General features: G+C 39.8%; 1 protein-coding gene across 1 annotated transcript in view; it reads left to right on the top strand.

Annotated features, from left to right (window-relative positions):
- cacna1g (calcium channel, voltage-dependent, T type, alpha 1G subunit) overlaps positions 1-21,013 on the top strand; it is a 256,127-nt gene that overhangs the window by 213,968 nt on the left and 21,146 nt on the right. The window contains exons 27-30 of the mRNA XM_061755517.1: positions 1-71; positions 14,399-14,550; positions 15,678-15,787; positions 17,434-17,567. The exon at positions 1-71 is cut by the window's left edge and continues 122 nt beyond it. Coding sequence (XP_061611501.1) covers positions 1-71; positions 14,399-14,550; positions 15,678-15,787; positions 17,434-17,567 — 467 coding nt within the window. The remainder of the gene's footprint in view (positions 72-14,398; positions 14,551-15,677; positions 15,788-17,433; positions 17,568-21,013) is intronic.

Below are 21,013 nucleotides of genomic sequence, written 5' to 3'. Positions count from 1 at the left end.
CCACCAGGAGGCTGAGGAGGCCAAGCGCAGGGAGGAGAAGAGACTGAAACGCATGGAGAAAAAGAGACGGAGTAAGGAGAAGGAGCTGGCTGGTCGGTAGTCTTTCCACATCTTTCTGAGTCCTGCTTGGTTTGAGCCTGAGCCTTTTTTTCTGTTTGCCTTTTCATTTCGCCGAGTCTAGACAAACGTAATTGGTAATCTAGTATCAAAGTAGTGCTTTTTTTTGTGGTAGAGCCCTCTTCCTTCCCCGCGAAAGCCCTCTCGGGTCTCGACTTGTGGCTATTTTTCTTGTAGTCTTGTGGTCGCTTGCTCTGACACTGCAAACACCCTTACAGACTCTGGCTGCTTTTTCTTCAACTCCAACATCAAACTAATGATGAAGTTGGATTTCAAGGAAAGCTACCTTGATGGAGTCAGTTTGCAGAGTGAGGAAAGATGATTTTGCCCCCATCCTGCCTTAGCCTGCCTGTCTACTGTAGACGTCATGCTTGGGTTGGTCCCCTTGGAGCATGCCCTTTGAGTTCTTATAGACGGGGCTTGCATGGTGGTTTACAGAGCTAGAGGGAGGGGGAGTTGTTGGTCATTAATTGCCCTGAGCTAAAACAAGATGACCCCCCCTCCCTTCCCCTCTTCTTGCATGTTGTTTTAGTACAGCCGCTGGGGCAGGGATCGGCCAAAGCTTGAAAGATGTGGTCTTAGATCAATGGAAGACATTCAGGAGTTAAATCACTGCTTGTCCCCCTCCCCTTCGGCTGTAGAGGAGTTGGTGACAAACTGCTTGAGTCATTTAATATAATTCCACTGCCTCTTACACCTAAAACGCATGCTGGCATCTGCTAGCATTGAAAAGTGCCATACAAGAGTTAAGCAGTTACAGATGCACTTGTTGAATACATATCCACAAGGCGCAGTGGACTCTGGTGTCCTCAAGCTGAAGAAATGATTTAAAACTATGTTTATGATCGTTTGAGTACTTGGTATTTGAATGTATCGATCTTGAGAAATACAGATGACTATGTTTTAAAGACTACATTTCTGACCCCTGGGGGAAATCCAACCCTTGCACACTCAGGCCCATTGGTTATTTTAGGAACTACTCAAAACCTTCCTGTACTTCATCCCACTTGGGATTGTGGCAACCTTATTTTGAGGATTCCTTTTCCAGGATTTTTTATGGGCATGTACTGGGCAGTCTTGGATCAGATGGTGTTCAGATATTGGAGATTTCTGCAATCTATCCAAGATAAAAATGGGAGATTAGTTTGCTGGTAAAATCTATGGTCAAATGATATGAATTATGGGCTATGGTTCAGGTGAAAGTTGTTTCTTGCGTTTTTTGTCGGTATAAAAACAAATAGCTAGTGCTAATCCAAAGAACTGGACTCAGAATCAATGGAAAGACAAAATATAGGAACATAAACCAGCTTAATCTTTCACTGCTTCCTTCTAGTCTTACTCCATCCCTCTTTCTCTCTTTCTCTCTCTTTGACTCTCTTCCATCTGTCCTTCCTTTCTTGTTTCCTTCTCCCGTTTCCTTACTAACATAGTCTCATTCCTCTAGATTTAATGGTTCCAGGGTTGAGTTGGGCCCTCTCTGAAGGCACATTAAAAGGTACCCCGTTCCCAGCATGTTCTGCTTTATCCCTTAACTCCTCACACCGCCACCAACCATGACCACCCACCATGGTGGAAGGGGTTCTAAGTGCAGTAATCATGGGAGGTAGGGTCCCATCACGTGTTCCCGCCCTCCTGCCTCTCTCCCATCAGCCCTCAGTCCACTGGAAATTCTGTTCGCTGTTTTTTTTTTTCTGTTGTGACGTTGTCTTTCACAGCTCTCTTACACTGTCCGCGAACCATCCACTGTCCACTGCACCACGTTGTTGCACCAGCCTCATCAAAACAAGACTGCTCTGGTCTTTTTTTATTTTTTAGAGATGCAAAAGTGTTGAGACTTGTAACTGAAGAACTGCAGGAACATCTTTAAGTTGCTATTTTATAATACAGTATATACCAAAGTAAGTACACTGCCAACAGTTACATTTTATAATACAGTATATACCAAAGTAAGTACACTGCCAACAGTTACATTTTATTTTAGTACACACCCAAAAAAAAATAAAGCATATTGTTGTCACTGTCGATTGTTGAACTGGTTGAGACAAATGCAGCCTGGAAATCAATGTGTAAGTAAGAAGAAAATGGTTATACACAGCGCTCTCCATGTCTCTATCTGAAATGGTAGGTTAATATGGATATAGCCATGCATTTGAGCCATTTCTAATTAGCAGTGTTCTTTCTGTAGCCAAGCAATAGAAAATGTGCAAGTTATCTCTGTTGTTCTGGGCTACCAACTATACAGAAATGTACCCTTCACTCCACATTCCATCTGTGCCGAATTAAATTGTTATACGTAACTTTGCAAATTTAAATCTAGTTAGGCCACATGCGATAATACTATACTAGTCGAAACAAAATGTAATTTTCATTTTAAAAATCAAAAAGAAACTGAAATATAATGTCATTTCCATTTTGACATGAATTAAAATTAAAATTAAAATACAACCCTAATTCCAATGAAGTTGGGACGTTGTGTTAAACATAAATAAAAACAGAATACAATGATTTGCAAATCATGTTCAACATATATTTAATTGAATACACAACAAAGACAAGATATTTAATGTTCAAACTGATAAACTGTATGGTTTTTAGCAAATAATCATTAATTTAGAATTTTATGGCTACAACACGTTCCAAAAAAGCTGGGACAGGTGGCAAAAAAGACTGAGAAAGTTGAGGAATTCTCATCAAACACCTGTTTGGAACATCCCACAGGTGAACAGGCTTATTGGGAACAGGTGAGTGCCATGATTGGGTATAAAAGGAGCTTCCCGGAATTGTTCAGTCATTCACAAGCAAAGATGGGTCGAGGTTCACCTGTTTGTAAACAAGTGCGTGAGAAAATAGTCGAACAGTTTAAGGACAATGTTCCTCAACGTACAATTGCAAGGAATTTCTACGGTCCATAATATCATCAAAAGGTTCAGAGAATCTGGAGAAATCACTGCATGTAAGCGGCAAGGCCAAAAACCAACATTGAATGCCCGTGACCTTCGATCCCTCAGGCGGCATTGCATCAAAAACCGACATCACTGTGTAAAGGATATCACCACATGGGCTCAGGAACACTTCAGAAAACCAATGTAAGTAAATACAGTTCGGCGTTACATCCATAAGTGCAACTTGAAACTCTACTATGCAAAGCAAAAGCCATTTATCAACAACACCCAGAAACGCCGCCGGCTTGTCTGGGCCCGAGCTCATCTAAGATGAACTGATGCAAAGTGGAAAAGTGTTCTGTGGTCCGACGAGTCCACATTTCAAATTGTTTTCGGAAATTGTGGATGTCGTGTCCTCCGGGCGAAAGAGGAAAAGAACCATCCGGACTGTTATAGACGCAAAGTTCAAAAACCAGCATCTGTGATGGTATGGGGGGGCTGTGTTCGTGCCGATGGCATGGGTAACTTACATATCTGCGAAGGCAACATTAATGCTGAAAGGTACATAATGCTGAAAGGTACATAAAGGTTTTGGAGAAACATATGCTGCCATCCAAGCAACGTCTTATTTCAGCAAGACAATGCCAAACCACATTTTGCACGTTACAACAGCGTGGCTGCAGTCCAGACCTGTCTCCCATTGAAAATGTGTGGCGCATTATTAAACGTAAAATACGACAATGGAGACCCCGGACTGTTGAACTACTGAAGCTGTACATTAAGCAAGAATGGTAAAGAATTCCACCTACAAAGCTTCAACAATTACTGTCCTCAGTTCCCAAATGTTTATTGAAAATTGTTAAAAGAAAAAGGTGATGTAACACAGTTGTAAACATGACCCTGTCCCAGCTTTTTTGGAAAGTGCTGCAGCCATAAAATTCTAAGTTAATGATTATTTGCCAAAAACAATCAAGTTTATCAGTTTGAACATTAAATATCTTGTCTTTGTATTCAATTAAATATTGGTCGAACATGATTTGCAAATCATTGTATTCTGTATTTATTTATGTTTAACACAACGTCCCAACTTCATTGGAATTGGGGTTGTAGTTGAATAATAAAACAAAATGCAACAAGAAGGGGATAAGAATAATGTTCTTTTTACATATTAACACAAGGAACCACAATAAAAGTGGAAATACTGTATATATGGGGCGTCATACTTTAAGTATGAACGAATACAAGTAAACCCAAACATAGAATAACTCACAAGAACAAAAAAACGAGTACACTGACAAATATCATGAACTCTGTTAGGTTTGCAACATTTTTGTTGTTTTATTCTGAAAGACAAAGTGTACCATTTCCAGTTAAAAAAGTAGCTTACTTAGCGATCAATACTTTGACTAATAAACATCATGTAAAACACGCTAATAAGGCATTCTGATGCAACAAGTAATGGCTAATACTAACAAGGCACTTGTGTGTCGCTAAACACTTTGTCATTGACGCACACAGCCGCACGAAATGTAAAATCCAGTACATACATGCTACCAAATGAGTTGCACGCTCTGCTGCCAGCCACCTCAATGCTACTGCCCATGCGCAAAACACGTGAATTGGCCCGCTCAAATAATAAATATAATAATCAACACAAAGAAAATTAAATATTTAAGGCAGCTACGTTATAGAGATGAAAATATTTTCCCTCCCAATGAATGAGTTTCGAGCTTTTTTTAAATACTGTCTGTCTATCATCGGCATGGAGACAAGTCCCAGTCTGCACGTCCTGACCCAACCAAAATGCATAGTGAAGGAAAAAAATTTTCAAATTTTTTGACCACACAGTATACGTCAACCTCATGCACGGAAGCCTCACATACATGATGAATGGGCTGGTTGTCTGCGCACTGACTTGTGCGATGTGTGGCTTTCGGCCATGCTACAATGAGAACCCCCCGATCTTGTCTGATTTTGGAAAGGTTCAATAACAGTATGGGGGCCACAAATAGAATACTGGCAGGCCGGTTGCAGCTCAGGGGCCGCCTATTGATTACCCTATTGATTTATACTTTATGTCACCTGCAATTGGCAGGCAACCAGTCCAACGTGTACCACTCCTCTTGCCCAAAGTGAGCGGGAACGGGCTCCAGCTCTCCCGCAAACATGAGGATAACCAGTTCAGAAAATGGATTGATAGATGGATGGATGCATATAGTGCATATACTGGCATGAGTGGCCAGTATATGCACTATTATACTGGCCACTCATGCCAGAGTAGCATCTGCTCCATTTGCACACTGATTGAGGAGTATCTGTAACATTTGCACAACCATTGTCCCAGATTATCGCACTACTCGTCACTTTAAACCGCATACACTCCTTGAAGTCTCAGCGCCCTTTGCACAATGGTCATTGCACCGGACTATTGCGATATTAGCCATTCGAACTGCTCTAAGTGCTAGAGGACTCTGCATCTTTTTGCACAATTGTTTTTTGTCAATGTCTTTATGTCTCCAAAGTGTTCTGTAAATTGACTGTCTGTTGTACTAGAGCGGCTCCAACTACCGGAGACAAATTCCTTGTGTGTTTTGGACATACTTGGCAAATAAAGATGATTCTGATTCTGATTCTGATGAATATACTGTATATAGAGCAATCATTCAATCCTAATCTAAATGAAGAAGGGTATAATTTTGATGTGGTTTTTTTTCTGTACTGCAAATTTCATTGTTGGGACTAATAAAGGTTATCTTATCTTAACCTTTTTTTAAGTAATTTGAAATTATTGTAAATTTTATGCTGTACTCACTCCTGTCCGCTTATATATTAAGTCAGTAAATTATTCATTAAAGATGCACCAAAGAGGCAAAAAAAAAAAAAAAGTAACTTGAATCAGAATCATCTTTATTTGCCAAGTATGTCCAAAAAAACACACAAGGAATTTGTCTCCGGTAGTTGGAGCCGCTCTAGTACAACAGACAGTCAATTTACAGAACACTTTGGAGACATAAAGACATTGACAAAAAACAATTGTGCAAAAAGATGCAGTCCTCTAGCAGCAGTTTGAATGACTAATATCGCAATAGTCCGGTGCAATGACCGTTGTGCAAAGGGCGCTGAGACTTCAAGGAGTGTATGCGGTTTAAAGTGACGAGTAGTGCGATAATCTGGGACAATGGTTGTGCAATTGTTACGGATACTCCTCAATCAGTGTGCAAATGGAGCAGATGCTACTCTGGCATGAGTGGCCAGTATATGCAAATAGTGCAGCATGGCGAGACAACTACAGCGAGTGCACGAGTAATACATAATTGGCCCCACAGAAATGTGACAAATTTGACACACCACAGAGAAGTGTTGATAAAAAAAATTGCAAAATGGTCACGAATTGAGCAGTTCTTTCAGCTTTCAGACACTGTGGGTGTGCTCTGAAATCCTGCCTCCCTGGAAATGTCAGCTGTCAATCAAATCCATGACTTCTCTCACGTCATGCTCGCTCATTGCACATGCTGTTACGTGATTGCACACGCTCTCACGGGCTACAGAGAAGCATCCTTTGAGCCTGGGCGTAATGACCAGCAGTTTTCCCTCCTTGGCGTCAGTTGAAATTCTGAAGGGTGTGCCATAAGCGCCTATAGCTTACCCTCCTCCTCCTCGCCATGCAACGTGCGGCTGGCAACTGTGTGGCTGACGACCCTAACGCCGTTGCGCTGGCCCTCCGTCGGCTACTCTAACCACTGTCAGGCTGGCGAGGGGCCACAAGATGGTGGATCCCGACCGGTTCGCCGCTGACTTGCAAGGCAACGCACGTGGGGCCAGTCGACAGAGACATTTTAGCCCAAATAACACAAAACACTTAAAACGTCAGGGAAGATACATTTTTTTCCGAGTTGTAGGCATAATTTAACAGCTAACTGCATGCTATAATTGTAGAACTGGGTCAGGTTTTTATGAATAAGAAAGTGGCAATTCCGCAGAATGGTTGCTGCGTGAAATAAGGGCGCTTGGTGTTTTAATAATAGCGGTGGGGCTACTCATGCTGTTCCCTGGTAATGATGTTTTGACATGTTAATCTGTGTTGCTAGCAAGTCAACATTATACCTTTTATTATGATTGAAAAAAAATAGCCCTGTGATTGACTAGCGACCAGTTCAGAGTGTACAAATGAATTTTATTCCACACCTTTGCATTTGTGTCCACCACTCTCACACTGATATCTAAATGGATACAAGCATTCCGTGTATAGCTGTACTTTATCAATTCATTCTCTCTGTCCCCCTCTCTCTTTCTCTCTCTCTCTCTCTCACTCTCTCGCTCTCTATCTATCTATCTATCTGTCTCACACACACACACACACACGCACACACAGACAATCACACAGGCTAATACACACAAGGTTTCTAGCTGAATCTGGGTCAGCGTTAACAGAGATAAATGTAACCGGAAGTTTCACATTTACTTTCTTTCTGTCTTCTGTTCCTCCATGGACGAAATGTAATTAATAGCACTGGTCCTTTAGGGAGGGGCAGATACAGGGATTACAGGAGGAAAGGAGGCAAAATTCTCTCCCTGTAGGATGTGTAAACTACAGTAAGAATATGGAGGAATATAGACTTGGAGGACACCTTGTGAAGGGGTATTAAAATTTCCAGGTGGTAGGCATAAATTGTTGTTGCCACAAGGTGTAAAGTAAACTTGTTTAAGAGTGTCGAGCATTTGGGGAGCAGGACCAACATGGATTTACTGCAGCTGCTTGGTGGGTTGCCAGAAGGGGGAAGAGTCTCGCACCCTACTTTGGATACAATAATTTCAGTATTCCAAAGAGTCATAGACAGGTCCCACCCAGCCACTTATATTGATGTAATATCCATTAAATTAGCTAATGAAGCTCATTGTCCTCTGGCTGCATTAAATGTATTTACTTATTTGTCGATATGAATGACTAATTTCTATTTTTTTCTAGTTTCATAAATTGAATGGGTGAAAGCAGAGAAAGAGTGATGGATGGCTTGTTGATGTACCCTGGAAGGAAAATGTGACTGTAATGACCATTAAAGCTTATTAATTTATTTCCCAAACAAGTAATTTGTAACTCTATGAAAGAACATTTAGAAAGAGTTTGACTGCAACAGGAAAATCCACCCCAACAAGACTCATTATGAATCCTTCACGTCGGGAACTTTCTCAATGAATATTTTATCCACAGAAATGTCAACGAGAGAGTGCAGGGTGGCAGAAAGCCTGAAGCAACAGCAAATGTAGTGATGAAAGAGACAAAGTGTACTTTTGAAGTGACAAATGATCAGACCAATATGGCCTATATCTGTTCTTGTCAGGTTTAGTTTATCTTGAAGATATAAAAAATAGAATATGGGATTCGTAGGAATCGACTTACTCAATTGTATAAACAGAAACGTGGATACTAAAGCTGAACAATTATAAATAACATATCAATATAATAAAGCATTACACATATATTCAGATGTTTCTTGAGTACACAAAATTCATCTATAGTCTACAGTAGGTTACTACTGTATAAGCAGACTTGAAATGTTAAAACGCCATAGTGCAGCTATTTTTTTTTAAAACCTGGGCATCACTGCATGAGCTATGTGTGCATGTGCAAACACCACCAAAAAAATTGCACTTTTTTTTGCTACAAGACAAATGAAAAAATATGTGCCTGTTATGATATGGTGGTATTATTTTCTTAAAATATATCATTAAAGTGTATGTTTTTTTTCATTCAATTGAGCTAAAAACATGCATTTTAAACAAATTACAGAACATCACTTTATGTACCAAATCCTACTAAACTCTTCTGAGAACAGCTTTCAGTATCCGACTTTGCATACTAAGATTATTGATTGTCAAAATTGAAAAAAACAGTTGAAACAGTAGAACAAAAGTACAGCAAAAATGTCATAGCTGTAAATGAGCTCACAAATGACTTTTTTTTCCTATAAATTTTCTAAACTTCATATTTTTTTGCATGCCTGTTTGTCTCTGTTTGTTTTGTTCTTTCTTTCAGCAGTTTTTGCCTGACTGTGGCTGCCTTGTCTACATTTTTTACCTTGTACCTCCACCACAGCTTAGATAGAACATTTCAGTGCACAGTTGTTGGACAATAAAGTTCTTTGAGATGGTTAACCACAGTCAAGGAATGTAGAATTATGTTTGTTTGTTTGTTTTTGTACAAGAGGTGATTCTAGGATCTGAGGTTTAGGTGTGCAGTGCTCCTGGCCAGGCTAGATACATTTCAATGTTTTGTACATTGGACTATTTAGAAGCACCGTGGCTTTAATATAATCACATGTACATGAGACAACAATTAACTTCTAAGAAATGTGCCACATATCCTGGTTTAAGCCTGGTATTTATGTCATATCACTGGAAGGCAGCATATTTCTCTATGCGGGTAGAGCCCAGCCAGGGAGAGGTGGGAGGGATTGGGTGGAGCAAACCATTTTTGAGACAATGGGGGGTGCTGTATTTTTGTTGTTCAAATATTACATTTCAACCAAGTACTGTATGGTTTTACACCTTTTCTATGTTGTTTAAAAATGACATACAGTTAAATTTTGTTTTTATCTCAAATTTTGGGAGTGCTGGGATGCATTTTAGGGATGCTTCAGCGCACCCCCCCCCCCCGCCCCACCACCCCCTGCAATGGACTAAAAAGGCCTATGCTTACATTACGCTCTTTTTCTATCAGCAAGCTGTGCCCATACTTTGGCATAATCCCCAGTCTGATATTTCAGATGATGCCAGCTACAAGCAAAGTAAATCTGGATGTAATTGTATCTCTGCCATAGCTGTGAAGGGCATTAAATGATATTAAGAAGCTATAGATTGATGACTTGTGGTTGTGTTAAATCTTTGTGGGCGACACTGGCTTCAGGTTGAAGTGAGCTACTGTATGTGTTCATCAAAGGGAGGGAAGGTTAACACTGTTAGTTTTTTGGTTTTTTTTAAAGCTTCCCATCGTCCTGTTCCTTGTCATCGCTGTTATCCTTGTTACTCCGTTCTCCACTCATGCTGCCCAATCGCTTTCCTTTACCATCCAATCCCACATTTCAGTTGGTTCATTGCTCAAGTATGACTCAGAAAGAGGTGTGTCAGTCTGCCATGTGAACCAGCACAATGTATGTGTGTCCGTCTACCATGTGTACAAGCACAATGTGTGTCTGACAGTGAATGTGTGAGTGTGTCAACCTTGTGTAAAAACACAATGCATATGTGTCTGAGAGTCGAGATGATAATGTTTGTTATCATGCATTGTCACGTTTGAATGATTGTACTGTATGTCTTATTTCTTTGATGCTTTCCTTCTGGACTGAACAATTTGCTCTGCTGCTCCTCTCCACTTTGAGTCATGACTTATTGGTTTCCTTTCTTCTCTCCCTTTGTAGGCGTTACTTACTCTTCGATATTTATCAAGCATGGCAGCAGAGCATTTTGGAATTCCAGTTTTTGTTGTTGTTATTGTCTTACAGTGAATGTTCCTGTCAACAATTGTTTTTAGACTGTGTTTGCTGGATTTCAAAATCAGGCAGCAGGTCTTTTGACTCTGAAGGCAGACACAGAGTATAAAGGTCTACCCCAGAGCCATTCACGATAAACGGAAAGAGGCATAAAAGAAGCTGTTTGCATTATAAAAGAGTAATAATATATAGTATGCTTCTTTGCGTTTAATCTACCTTTTTTAAAAAGCACTGCTTTACATGCATACACTCTTCGTTTCACAGGCATCCATATTATCATCAATCTTTTTTAGGTATTGTACATCACCCATTGCATTTCATTCCAAAATGCACTTTTCTTGAGTACCACGGCATCAAGACGCCTTTAGAAGAGATCCAGCAAAGACATACCAGTGTTGTGTAGTTTTGAGTTTCATGTTCAGAATCAACTTTACATTGAACACAACCTTCACATCCCCAACTCTCTCTCGGCACCCTCACATGATCACCACATTTTCGGCAAATGTTCCAGAACCATATATTACATTACCAACCTAACCTACGCTCACCCACACAGTCACAGTATACCCATGGAACTGTACTGTGGTGTTCTTTATTCATCAGTCCCACACAAAATGAGAGTTACTGTGTCTGTATTTCCCAAAAAAGACCTCCTCTGAAATGTATGGATTATTATTTTGGAGCGTGTCCACATCCATAAGCAACTCCCAGACCAAATCTCCCTGAAGCATTCAGTCGTGTCACCTGTAGAGTTTGTACAATTTGACAGACGTTTAACCCTACTAAAAGAATATCAAGTACCATTGGTCTTGTGGTTGTTTTTGGACCAGAAATGTTTTTCTTCACATCTCTGTATGACCAAAGGCAGACTGTCAACAGGGGGCTTAGATTTATAAAGTCAACAAAACTATCCAGAAAGTGTAAAAAAAAAAATATAATAAATATTGCTATTGACTTTAGCAAGCATGAATAATCAACATGCATATTCATGCAGCGTCACCTATAACGCGTTAGTTATACTGTCACATAAAAAAAAACCTAGATAAGAGAACAACAACAACAAGAACAACAATCTTAGTCCCCCCCAAACAATCTGTCCAGTTTTTGATGGAATTGTTATCAGTGATTAGGTTTTATAACACTTGCATGAGGAAGGGGATGCCTAATGCTGGCCTCTCAGTCTGCCGAAAAAGTATGTGGGTTTTAAACCCTCGATGCCAATCCAAAAAGTTAAGGAAGCCAAATTGCTCCTTTTGACCATTTCTCCAACCAAAATGCTTCTGTTCCAATACTATCTTATTCAAACTACAGCCATTTTACAGACAGCAGACTCAAAGCAACAAGTCTCATATCATTTGTTTAGACTGTCCACAACATTAATTACGAGCCATGGTTACTATTGGAAAACATAATCAATGATGCATATGTGAGATTTGTCAGAAATGTTCCACTACTGGTCAAAAGACACTGTATTTTTCAAACTCAAACTATGAGTTTTCCCCTTTAGTATACTCCCACTGGAGTTTATAACTGTGACTTAAGCTCTCTACTGCCATTGAACATTTTCCACACACTTTTATGTACATATCCTCTATGTCAAGTCATCAAGCAATGAGTAGAGTGAGTGATGATGAGACCAATGAGACCAGACTTGCTATGAAGAGTCATCACTGGTGATGAGTGATAGATCTTCGATTGCGACCGGGAGACCAAATACAAGAGGCTTCACTTGGTGCATGGGCAAAGAAATCAAGAAAGTCAAAGTCATGTTGATTGCATTCTTTGACGTGAACGGCACCGTCCAACTGTGAGTTCATGCCACAGGGCCAAAAGATCAAACAGTCTACAAAGTGATCCTGTGGTCTTTCCTTCATTCAGTGCATTTGATTAAAGTTGTGGAAGGACAACACGTGGCTGCTTCAACATGACAATGCGCCTGCTCACAAAGCTCTGAGCATCTGACACTTCCTGGCCATAAAGAACATCACCGTGCAGGGATCCATTTTGAAGACGTGGGAGACATTAAGATTGCTGTGATGACACCACTGCTGTGGAAAAGTGTGTTAGACTCCACGGGGATTACTTGGAAAACTTGTAGTTTGTAGTTTGGATTTGAAATTTTGTGACACCAGTTCTGGAACTTTTCAGACACACATGGTATTCTAGATTTCAGATCATGTTTAACTCTGGACTTGTCATCTAGAAATATATGGTACTCTACATTAGTACGACAACAGACAGTCAATTGACAGAGAACACTTTTGAGACATAAAGACATTGACCAAAAAAAAAAAAAAAACAGTCACTGAGCAATAAAGGGTTGCTAGTTGTCTGGTAATGCCGGTATTTTTATTTTTACTTTTTTTGACAATTGTGAAAAAGATGCAGAGTCCTCTACCACTTAGAGCAGTTCGAATGACTAATATTGCAATAGTCCGGTGCAATGACCATTGTGCAAAAGGCGCCGAGACTTCAAGGAGTGTATGCGGTTTAAAGTGACGAGTAGTGCGATAATCTGGGACAATGTTGATTGTGTGAATGTTGCAGATACTCCTCAGTCAGTGTGCAAATGGGGCAGATGCTACTCTGGCATGAGTGGTCAGTATTGGTCAACAACAGATGTGCAAATAGTGCAGGTGGCGAGACAACTACAGTGAGTGTACGAGTAATATATAATAATATACATAGTACAATCACAAACAGTGAAAATGCATAAAGAAAAATGATGTAAGAATGACAGGAAGTCAACACATTTATAAACTATTAACCATCCCTAGTATCCATACTTCCATCCATAGCATTTGGTCTATTGCCACTGTTCAACCAAACACCCTATCGCCCTAAATAAACTCCATACAACAAGTGAGAAACTTTGATGTTTTACCATTGAAACATGCTCATTAGAGCTGTTCTGTTGAGAATCCTGAAGGCATCACGTTACATACACTAAAATGAAGTTCTTCAAAACATACTTTATCTGTCTCCTTGTTAGTGGGAATTTTTTTTTTATCTCAATTGCTTAAAATGAACACGTTAGTACACATTTGCATTCCCTGCTCTGCAGTTTTTCTCACTTTGCACTTGAAAGGGTTTAGTTCAATAGACAATTATAATCCCAATTGATATATTAAAATTATATTTCATTAAGGGTGGAGGGGTAAATATCTCTCTTCTTTTAAGAGTCAATTCAGCTCCTCTGTCTAAGTCCAGTTATAGCTGCTATAGCGCCACGCCTTAGCTAATTGGGTAGAGAAGGAGAGCTCACAACACCCAAAGGATTTTTCCATTTGTCCTTTCTTTGACTGATGGGGTGATGAAGTGACTGAGAGGTCAAGCATCCATTCCCTTCCTCATCTGGTTCATTCTGCTGCCCTCTCTGGATGCAGGGATGAATTAAGGAACAAATGAATCTGACTCCTTCTCCTATGCTAGGTCTTTTGCCTGAGAGGAGGGATGTGCAAGAGCTGAGAGGAGATGATCAGCGGGACACAGTGTGAGATGGTGAAACCTAACCCTAACCCAAACCCTGTTTAAATATAATATCACATTCCTCCTCCATAAGCTCAATCAGACGTAAACATATTGAGCAATACTGTGTCGCTCAAAGTGCTTGGTAGGATAAGGATACTATGAGATTTAATTGCTCACGCCGGTCAGCCACAGAAGAGTTTATCTTCAACATCTCTTCGCTCTGTCCACTGACTGATCTTCTCCACATTTATGAATATGTGACCACTAACTAACATCTGTTTCAGATTCAACAGCCCACCTCATAACACAGCAGGTGTACTTTACAGTGTCCCACTGAATTACCTCCTATCTCACTTTATGAATGCTACCCTCCCCAACCTCTTTCTTCAACACACCCTGTCCCCCACCCCTTGACCCCACTCCAAATCCCACTTCCAACAGAAGCTCAGAGTAAGCCCTACTACTCCGATTACTCTCCCACCCGTTTGATTATCCACAAGATGTGCACGAGCCACTACCTGGACCTCTTCATCACCATCGTCATAGGGCTCAACGTCATCACAATGTCCATGGAGCACTACCAACAGCCTAAGGTCAGATGTGGTGCAAGAGTAAATAATAATGTTAACCTGATCATTGCCAAGGAATCTTCCAAAGTGGTTATAAATACATAACTACAGTGCATTTGTTTGTGTATATTTTACTGGTTAGGGTGGGGTTTGTGATATTTCCAAATCTTATACCAACGCTTGTATTGAATTGTTAGACTTTGGAACAACAGATTTGTGGCAGAGAGGCTTTGTTTTATTTATTTATTTATTTATTTTATTTTATTTTTTGCATTATCCACAGAAATTTGGGTCGTCTTATCCTTTTTATAATGAATTCCTTACCCTATACTATGAAGAAGGTAATATCATTTAGAATGACAGCCCCATTGAGCCTGTTCCCCTCAGAATTGAGACTGTTGCTGTTAACAAGTACTGACTTGTGTGAGGTTACTTAAAATAATTTAAAAATGTAAATAAAAAAAATGTGCCTAAATCCCCAATAATGTAAAATACAGTGCAGTACTTTAGTTGACTAAATATTGCTTTTTCAGCACTTTTTTCTGAGTGCTTCAGGGTATGACTTTGTATTATTTCATCACTACGAAAGGCTTTGACAATGTGCATTCAGTGTGACTGAAGGTTACGAAAGAAAAGAGCTAATTCAGAAATAAAATAGTGCCGAACTTTCTGCAGAGTTTATATTTAAGTCTCCAGTTAATCTTTATATTACGGTCACAGTCAAATAGCCAACCAAGACCATTCTGACAAAGAAGAGTCAGTTAAGTTTAGATTTGAAACAAGAATTAATCATGATAACAAGCATACATACTACTAGTTAGTTTCTGAAAAAAGAAAGAGTCATCCAGTACATTCAAATTATGGGATGAATTATGAGTAAAAAAGATTAACAAAAACAGGAACTAGCTGCAGGTTGCAAGAATGCCACCAGGGAGGATTAAGTTACAAATTCTATTCCTGTTTCTTAGTTAAAGGGTACGTTTTACATACGTATGACCGATTGCAATCTGTTATTAATTCCAGAGAAGTCTACAGATTTTATAATTATGCTTCCAAGTTATTGTAGCACATCTAGGTCAAACTGAAAGTTTGTTTTCTTTTAAATAATGGCAGCCTCATAATGATATTCATCTTCTTTGCTCAATCTTCAGGAACTGGATGAAGCATTGAAGATCTGTAACTACGTCTTCACTCTCATCTTTGTTCTGGAGTCAGTCTTCAAATTGGTTGCCTTTGGCTTTCGGCGCTTCTTTAAGGACAAGTTAGTATTTGAATAGCTGACAGCCACCCCTAAATAGATGTGAAGATTTGTCCTATTGGCTCCGACACAGTTCAAGCACAAGTGTCAAACAAACATTTCCTGTAGCTTGAAGTGTTTGGGGTTTTGATCACATAATTCTAATAGATTGATGGCACCACTGTTTTTTTTTTTTTTTTTTTTTTTTTACTAGCGGATGGTTGAAACCTGTTTGAATAAAAATAAAAAGCCTCATTAAACACCTATAAAACAAGCTGCCTGAAATGATTTCATAACTTTGAAATTTCTGGCTTCCCAATGAAAACAAACACGTGCTGCCACATATCTCATTAACATGAGTGCAGTTTCACACAGACCTTAGTGGATTTTGGAACAGATCTACCCACAAGGAGGTCATGTTCCTCCTTTGCCAGAGCAGACCTCTTTCAGCTGTGGTCGACTTTGATACAACACACTCAAACGCAGGAACTGGACATTTGATTAGCACAACCACCCACCATTAACGTCACTTACTTTTTACACATATACACTGTATCTGGTTCCAAACATTTTGTACTAGAACAAATCGATAAAAAAAAAAGCCAGGATATCAAACAGCCTGGTGTAAATGCACCATCTTGCGAACAACAGAACAAAGAAGAAGAAGAAAAAAACATTTATGAAAACTATTAAAACAGTTCAAGAGTGGTCAGCACGTCTGCCTCACAGTTCTGAGGTTCGGGGTTAAAATCTTGGCTCCAACCTTCCTGTGTGGAGTTTGCATGTTTGCAGATAAAACCCATGCTCGCAGGGATTTTATCTGGGTACTCCATCTTCTTCCCTCATTACAAAAACATGCATAGGTTAATTGAACACACTAAATTGTCGATAGGTGTGAATGCGAGCATGAATGATTGTTTTTCTATACATTATGTATGTCTAATTAGCTGGTGTAAATTGCCTCTCGCTCACGACACGACCCTATGAGGAGAGGCGGTATAGAAAATGGATGGATGAAAAATTGAGCAGCATGTTATGCTTGTTTTTCCAGATAATTGGCTTCTCCAAAATAAAAAAGCTGCCCTAGATGTTTAAAAATGATATATACCAGCAGTTTATATTAAGTTCCCAGCTTTTACAACTCATCCAGAGCATTAAGATTTATATCTGAATGGTGTGAAACTGTTTTCATTGATTACTTTACAGTGGTACATCTCAGGTCATTGCTTGTCGAAATCTGATCTGTTCTAATTTACAATGAATTGGTCCTGTTGGAAATAGTGGAAATTGGTGACATAACACCTTCATTCAGCAAAGCAGAAAGGGGAAATTGGCTTGGGGCTCACATTGATGTTTCTTTTGTAAATAAGGGAAGAGGGCATCACTGCCCCACACAGCAGAGCAAGGACAGACAGAGTCAGACAAAAAGAACATTTGTTAAAAAAAACAAAAGCGATATATCAGTGCTCGAGTGATGTGGTATCCAAGGGGAGCTCAGCCTCTACAAAGCACACCTGCGCCCCCATAAAATTGTCGAGCTATTGGGATAGTTTGTACGTAATCCATTGTTTTTGTAAAAACTTAAAAAGTGCTAGTCAAACTGTTTTAGGAATTGTGTCGATTAGGGGAATTAATGCAAGTTTTGTATTGATGCGACTGTGTGTATATAGGTGGAACCAGCTGGATCTAGCCATCGTGCTGCTGTCCATCATGGGTATCACCCTGGAGGAAATCGAGGTCAACGCTTCACTGCCCATTAACCCAACCATAATCCGCATCATGAGAGTGCTGAGGATTGCACGAGGTATGAGCTAACAGCCTCCAGACCTCCACCCCTCCCTGACGCATTCCCTCGCTCTTCAGCGATTTCAAGATGTCTTTGTAACATGTCCGCATCCCTGGGAGTCTCCCCCTTTGTCATTTTTATATGGCTGTTCTCAGCATGGTTTGGGTTGGGTGAGAGCCGAGCAGATGGCACTGATAAAAAAAGTCAGCTGACAAACCACAGTCAGGTTGAAAGGAATACGGAAAGAAGTGTAGTTGAGGAGAGCTAAGACACATCATGACAGGAAGTGAATTAAGCTGCAATGAATTGAGTGTATGGAGAGACTATGTAGTAATAAATGAAGGAACTGAAAGAATATGATGACAGCAGAACGATTAATAACTGCTGAACTGAAAATAGATTACTAGATGAAGAAGAAGTGAGAAAAAAAGAGCAAGTGACAGAGGGGAGAAGTTTGGCTGAAAGGAATTAGAGGGAGATAAATGAATGGGATCGACTGAATCTCAGGGAGCATGAGAGAGCATACCTGAAGAAAGAAGACAGGAGATAGTAGGCAGTTGCATGATACAGCATGAAAATATTGATGAAGCACCAGTGTTAGGCAAGTTACTTCCAAACTATAACATCTTACATACGATGAATTAGTTATACAATATTAAAGGTCCCCTATTTGGCTATTTAGACCTCCATAGAGTGACTCTCTAACATGGATTTAGTATAAAAGTGTCAATTTCATTTTAAAAAAATACCTTGGTTTTGTCATACGAGTGACAGTGAAAAGGCCCCTCTGACAGCTATTTCTATTTCTGTTTGACCCAATTTTGTATCCGCTTTGTCCATATTTGGTGAAGACCGCCCCCTTTCCTCTGTTTGGTTGTCAATGTGTAGAAGACCCACTTGTGAGAGCACACATTTGTTATGTTGACAGCACTTGCTCGGGAGCGGAGAGCTTTGGTAGCGACTTAGGCAAACTCGAGAAATTCATTCATTAACAGGGAGGGCCGCACTGACCCTCCATGCCCCCCACCTAGAACCACCACTGGAACAGAGACTGAGAAGCTGGCCAGCGACAGTACAGTCAGGCTGAATAGAAACCCAACTTAGTGAAGTCCCAGTGAGGTGGAACAATACATGCCGACTTAATTGAACACCATCCATTTAGATTTGTTGCATACCTTAAAAACTATAGAATTATCCATCCATTTCTATCCATGTTCAACACCGCTTATCCTGGTTAGGGTCACAGGACGCTGGAGCCTATCCCAGCTGACTTCGGGCGAAAGGCGGACTACACCCTGAACTGGTCGCCAGTCAGTTGCAGGGCACATATAGACACGGACAACCATTCGCACTCACATTCACACCGTCACTGAGTGGGAACTGAACCCACGCTGTCTGTACCAAAGTCAGGCGAGTGTACCACTACACCATCAGTGACTGAGAATGATCTTCCATTTTATTTTATTTTACCCTGCATCCAAAACGGTACACGTTAAAACCTCGTTACGTTAGTAGACACATCATTTTGACCCTTTCGGAGATGGAAAAACAGCCGACTGCAAAGACAACTAACGTCGGTCAATCAGTTGATAGAAAAAAAAAAAGTTACTAAAACAAATGAAATACATACAAAAATACATTTGTAAGCACTATAACAAAAAAAATAGTAGAAATCTGCCTTTGTGTTGAGGTTTGTACACCCCACACAATATTGAGAATGAACAAAGTTGAGCATTGCATGGTGTACCGAGGGACAAAACAATTCCAAACAAACCAAAACTAGTGGGCTAGAAGTGCCTACAGGCATAATAAGTAAATGTGCCCACTATTACGTTAGCACAGGGCACAGCAAAAAATAAAAATAAAAAAAATACAAACTTCTAAATATGAGTATTTTAATACTCATTCGAGTACCATTTGTGAGCACACCCAACGCACAACCAGTTTACATATTTAACTAAGCTTACTTTGCTAATAAAGTAGCGCTGACTGTACACATTAAATTAGAGCCAGCAGTGGTGAAATTGAGAAGAGTCCTTTTTTTTTTTTTTCACCTGTGGTGAGTAACGAATGCAGCTGATTGGTGGAGAGGTTTACTTGCATCATCTGGCTGAGTGGCAGGCCATCTGGCTGAGCACATATTGGTGGGCCACCAATCAGGGAGATTTGCTGCCAGCATGCACATATTTACATACAATCACATTAGTGAAACAGCTTGAATGCAAGAAGAATTGCATTGGCCATAACAGTTGTGTTTAATGTAAAGCTTACTGTGCAGTTTCTTTGTATACTTGGGTTTTAGACTTCCACTTACCTCACACAGCAAAAAGAGAAACAACAAAAACACAGCTGGACAAAGTCAGTCGGGCAGGAACAAAAACAGCACTGTGATATGAAACACATTTAAGCACAAGCGATTCAAAATAACAAGCTTTTTTTAATAAAAAAAAAAATGACCACTGTTATACAGGAAAAGGGAGTATTAACCTGGACCTGGTTTAAAATAGCAGCGCTATCTTTCGACTAAATTAGGATTTTGTCAGTCCCAAAGGTCACGGTTCAAGGTAACCACCATAAAGCATAGTGCATCATTTATTAGTCTTCCAAGGGACTGGCAAGTACAGTATAGACCAACTATTATTGTTTTTTTTTTTTTTTTTAATACAGCGTACTGTTATTAATTTCAGCTTCTGTATTTGTGTTATTGAATTACATAGAGGCGTTGCTTGTTGGAGCATAAGATCCGATCATTTTCTGTAATTAATTATGGTGTTAATGTTGCTGTCCTGGTATTACCTTGAATAAACTCTGCCCTAGCTGTACTTTTCTGAGAGCCTCATGTGGCAACGTTTACTTATACGAGCCAGAAATTACTCTTTTTCAATTGGTTGACGTCATGTAATGCGTCACATGAGATGATGAACTAGGTAGGCCTAAATAATAAATTTTTAAAAATTCCAGCAAGCAACACATGAGGTTTTTCGTCACATTTGGGTCTTATACTGCTACCTTGTGCCAAAAACCATTAAGCAACAAGAGCACTCAGAAAATACAGAACTCTGCCAAGGCATTAACATTTGTCACCTGCAAAATCAATGAGTGAACAACTACGATCCAGGATCTTAATGGCTTAAAGGAATTAAAGTTTCATTCTTCTGGAGCGAACAGAATGTAATAAAATCCTACACGAGTGCAACAAATTAGAGCCTGCTTGGATTTGACAGCTATAAGGTTATATGGGATTTAAATCAAAATTACTCCCTATCTGGCTCAGATCCAAATGAAACTTGCAACAGTGATAAAAAAACAAACAAAAAAAACATCCTCCTTGGTAGAGGTAATTAAAGAGATCTCATTAGACAGCTTAATAAGGGATGGGTTTAACAAAGATAAAGAAGGCTGAAAAATCTCAGTGTTGCAATCACAGTGATGCAAGTTGCACGCTTCATCAGCAGCTGGGTGAC

The sequence above is a fragment of the Phyllopteryx taeniolatus genome, chromosome 19 (genome assembly GCF_024500385.1).
Source record: "Phyllopteryx taeniolatus isolate TA_2022b chromosome 19, UOR_Ptae_1.2, whole genome shotgun sequence".
NCBI classification, from domain to species: domain Eukaryota; kingdom Metazoa; phylum Chordata; class Actinopteri; order Syngnathiformes; family Syngnathidae; genus Phyllopteryx; species Phyllopteryx taeniolatus.
The sequence above is the reverse complement of the archived record's forward strand: the minus strand, read 5'-3'. Positions and strand labels throughout refer to the sequence as shown.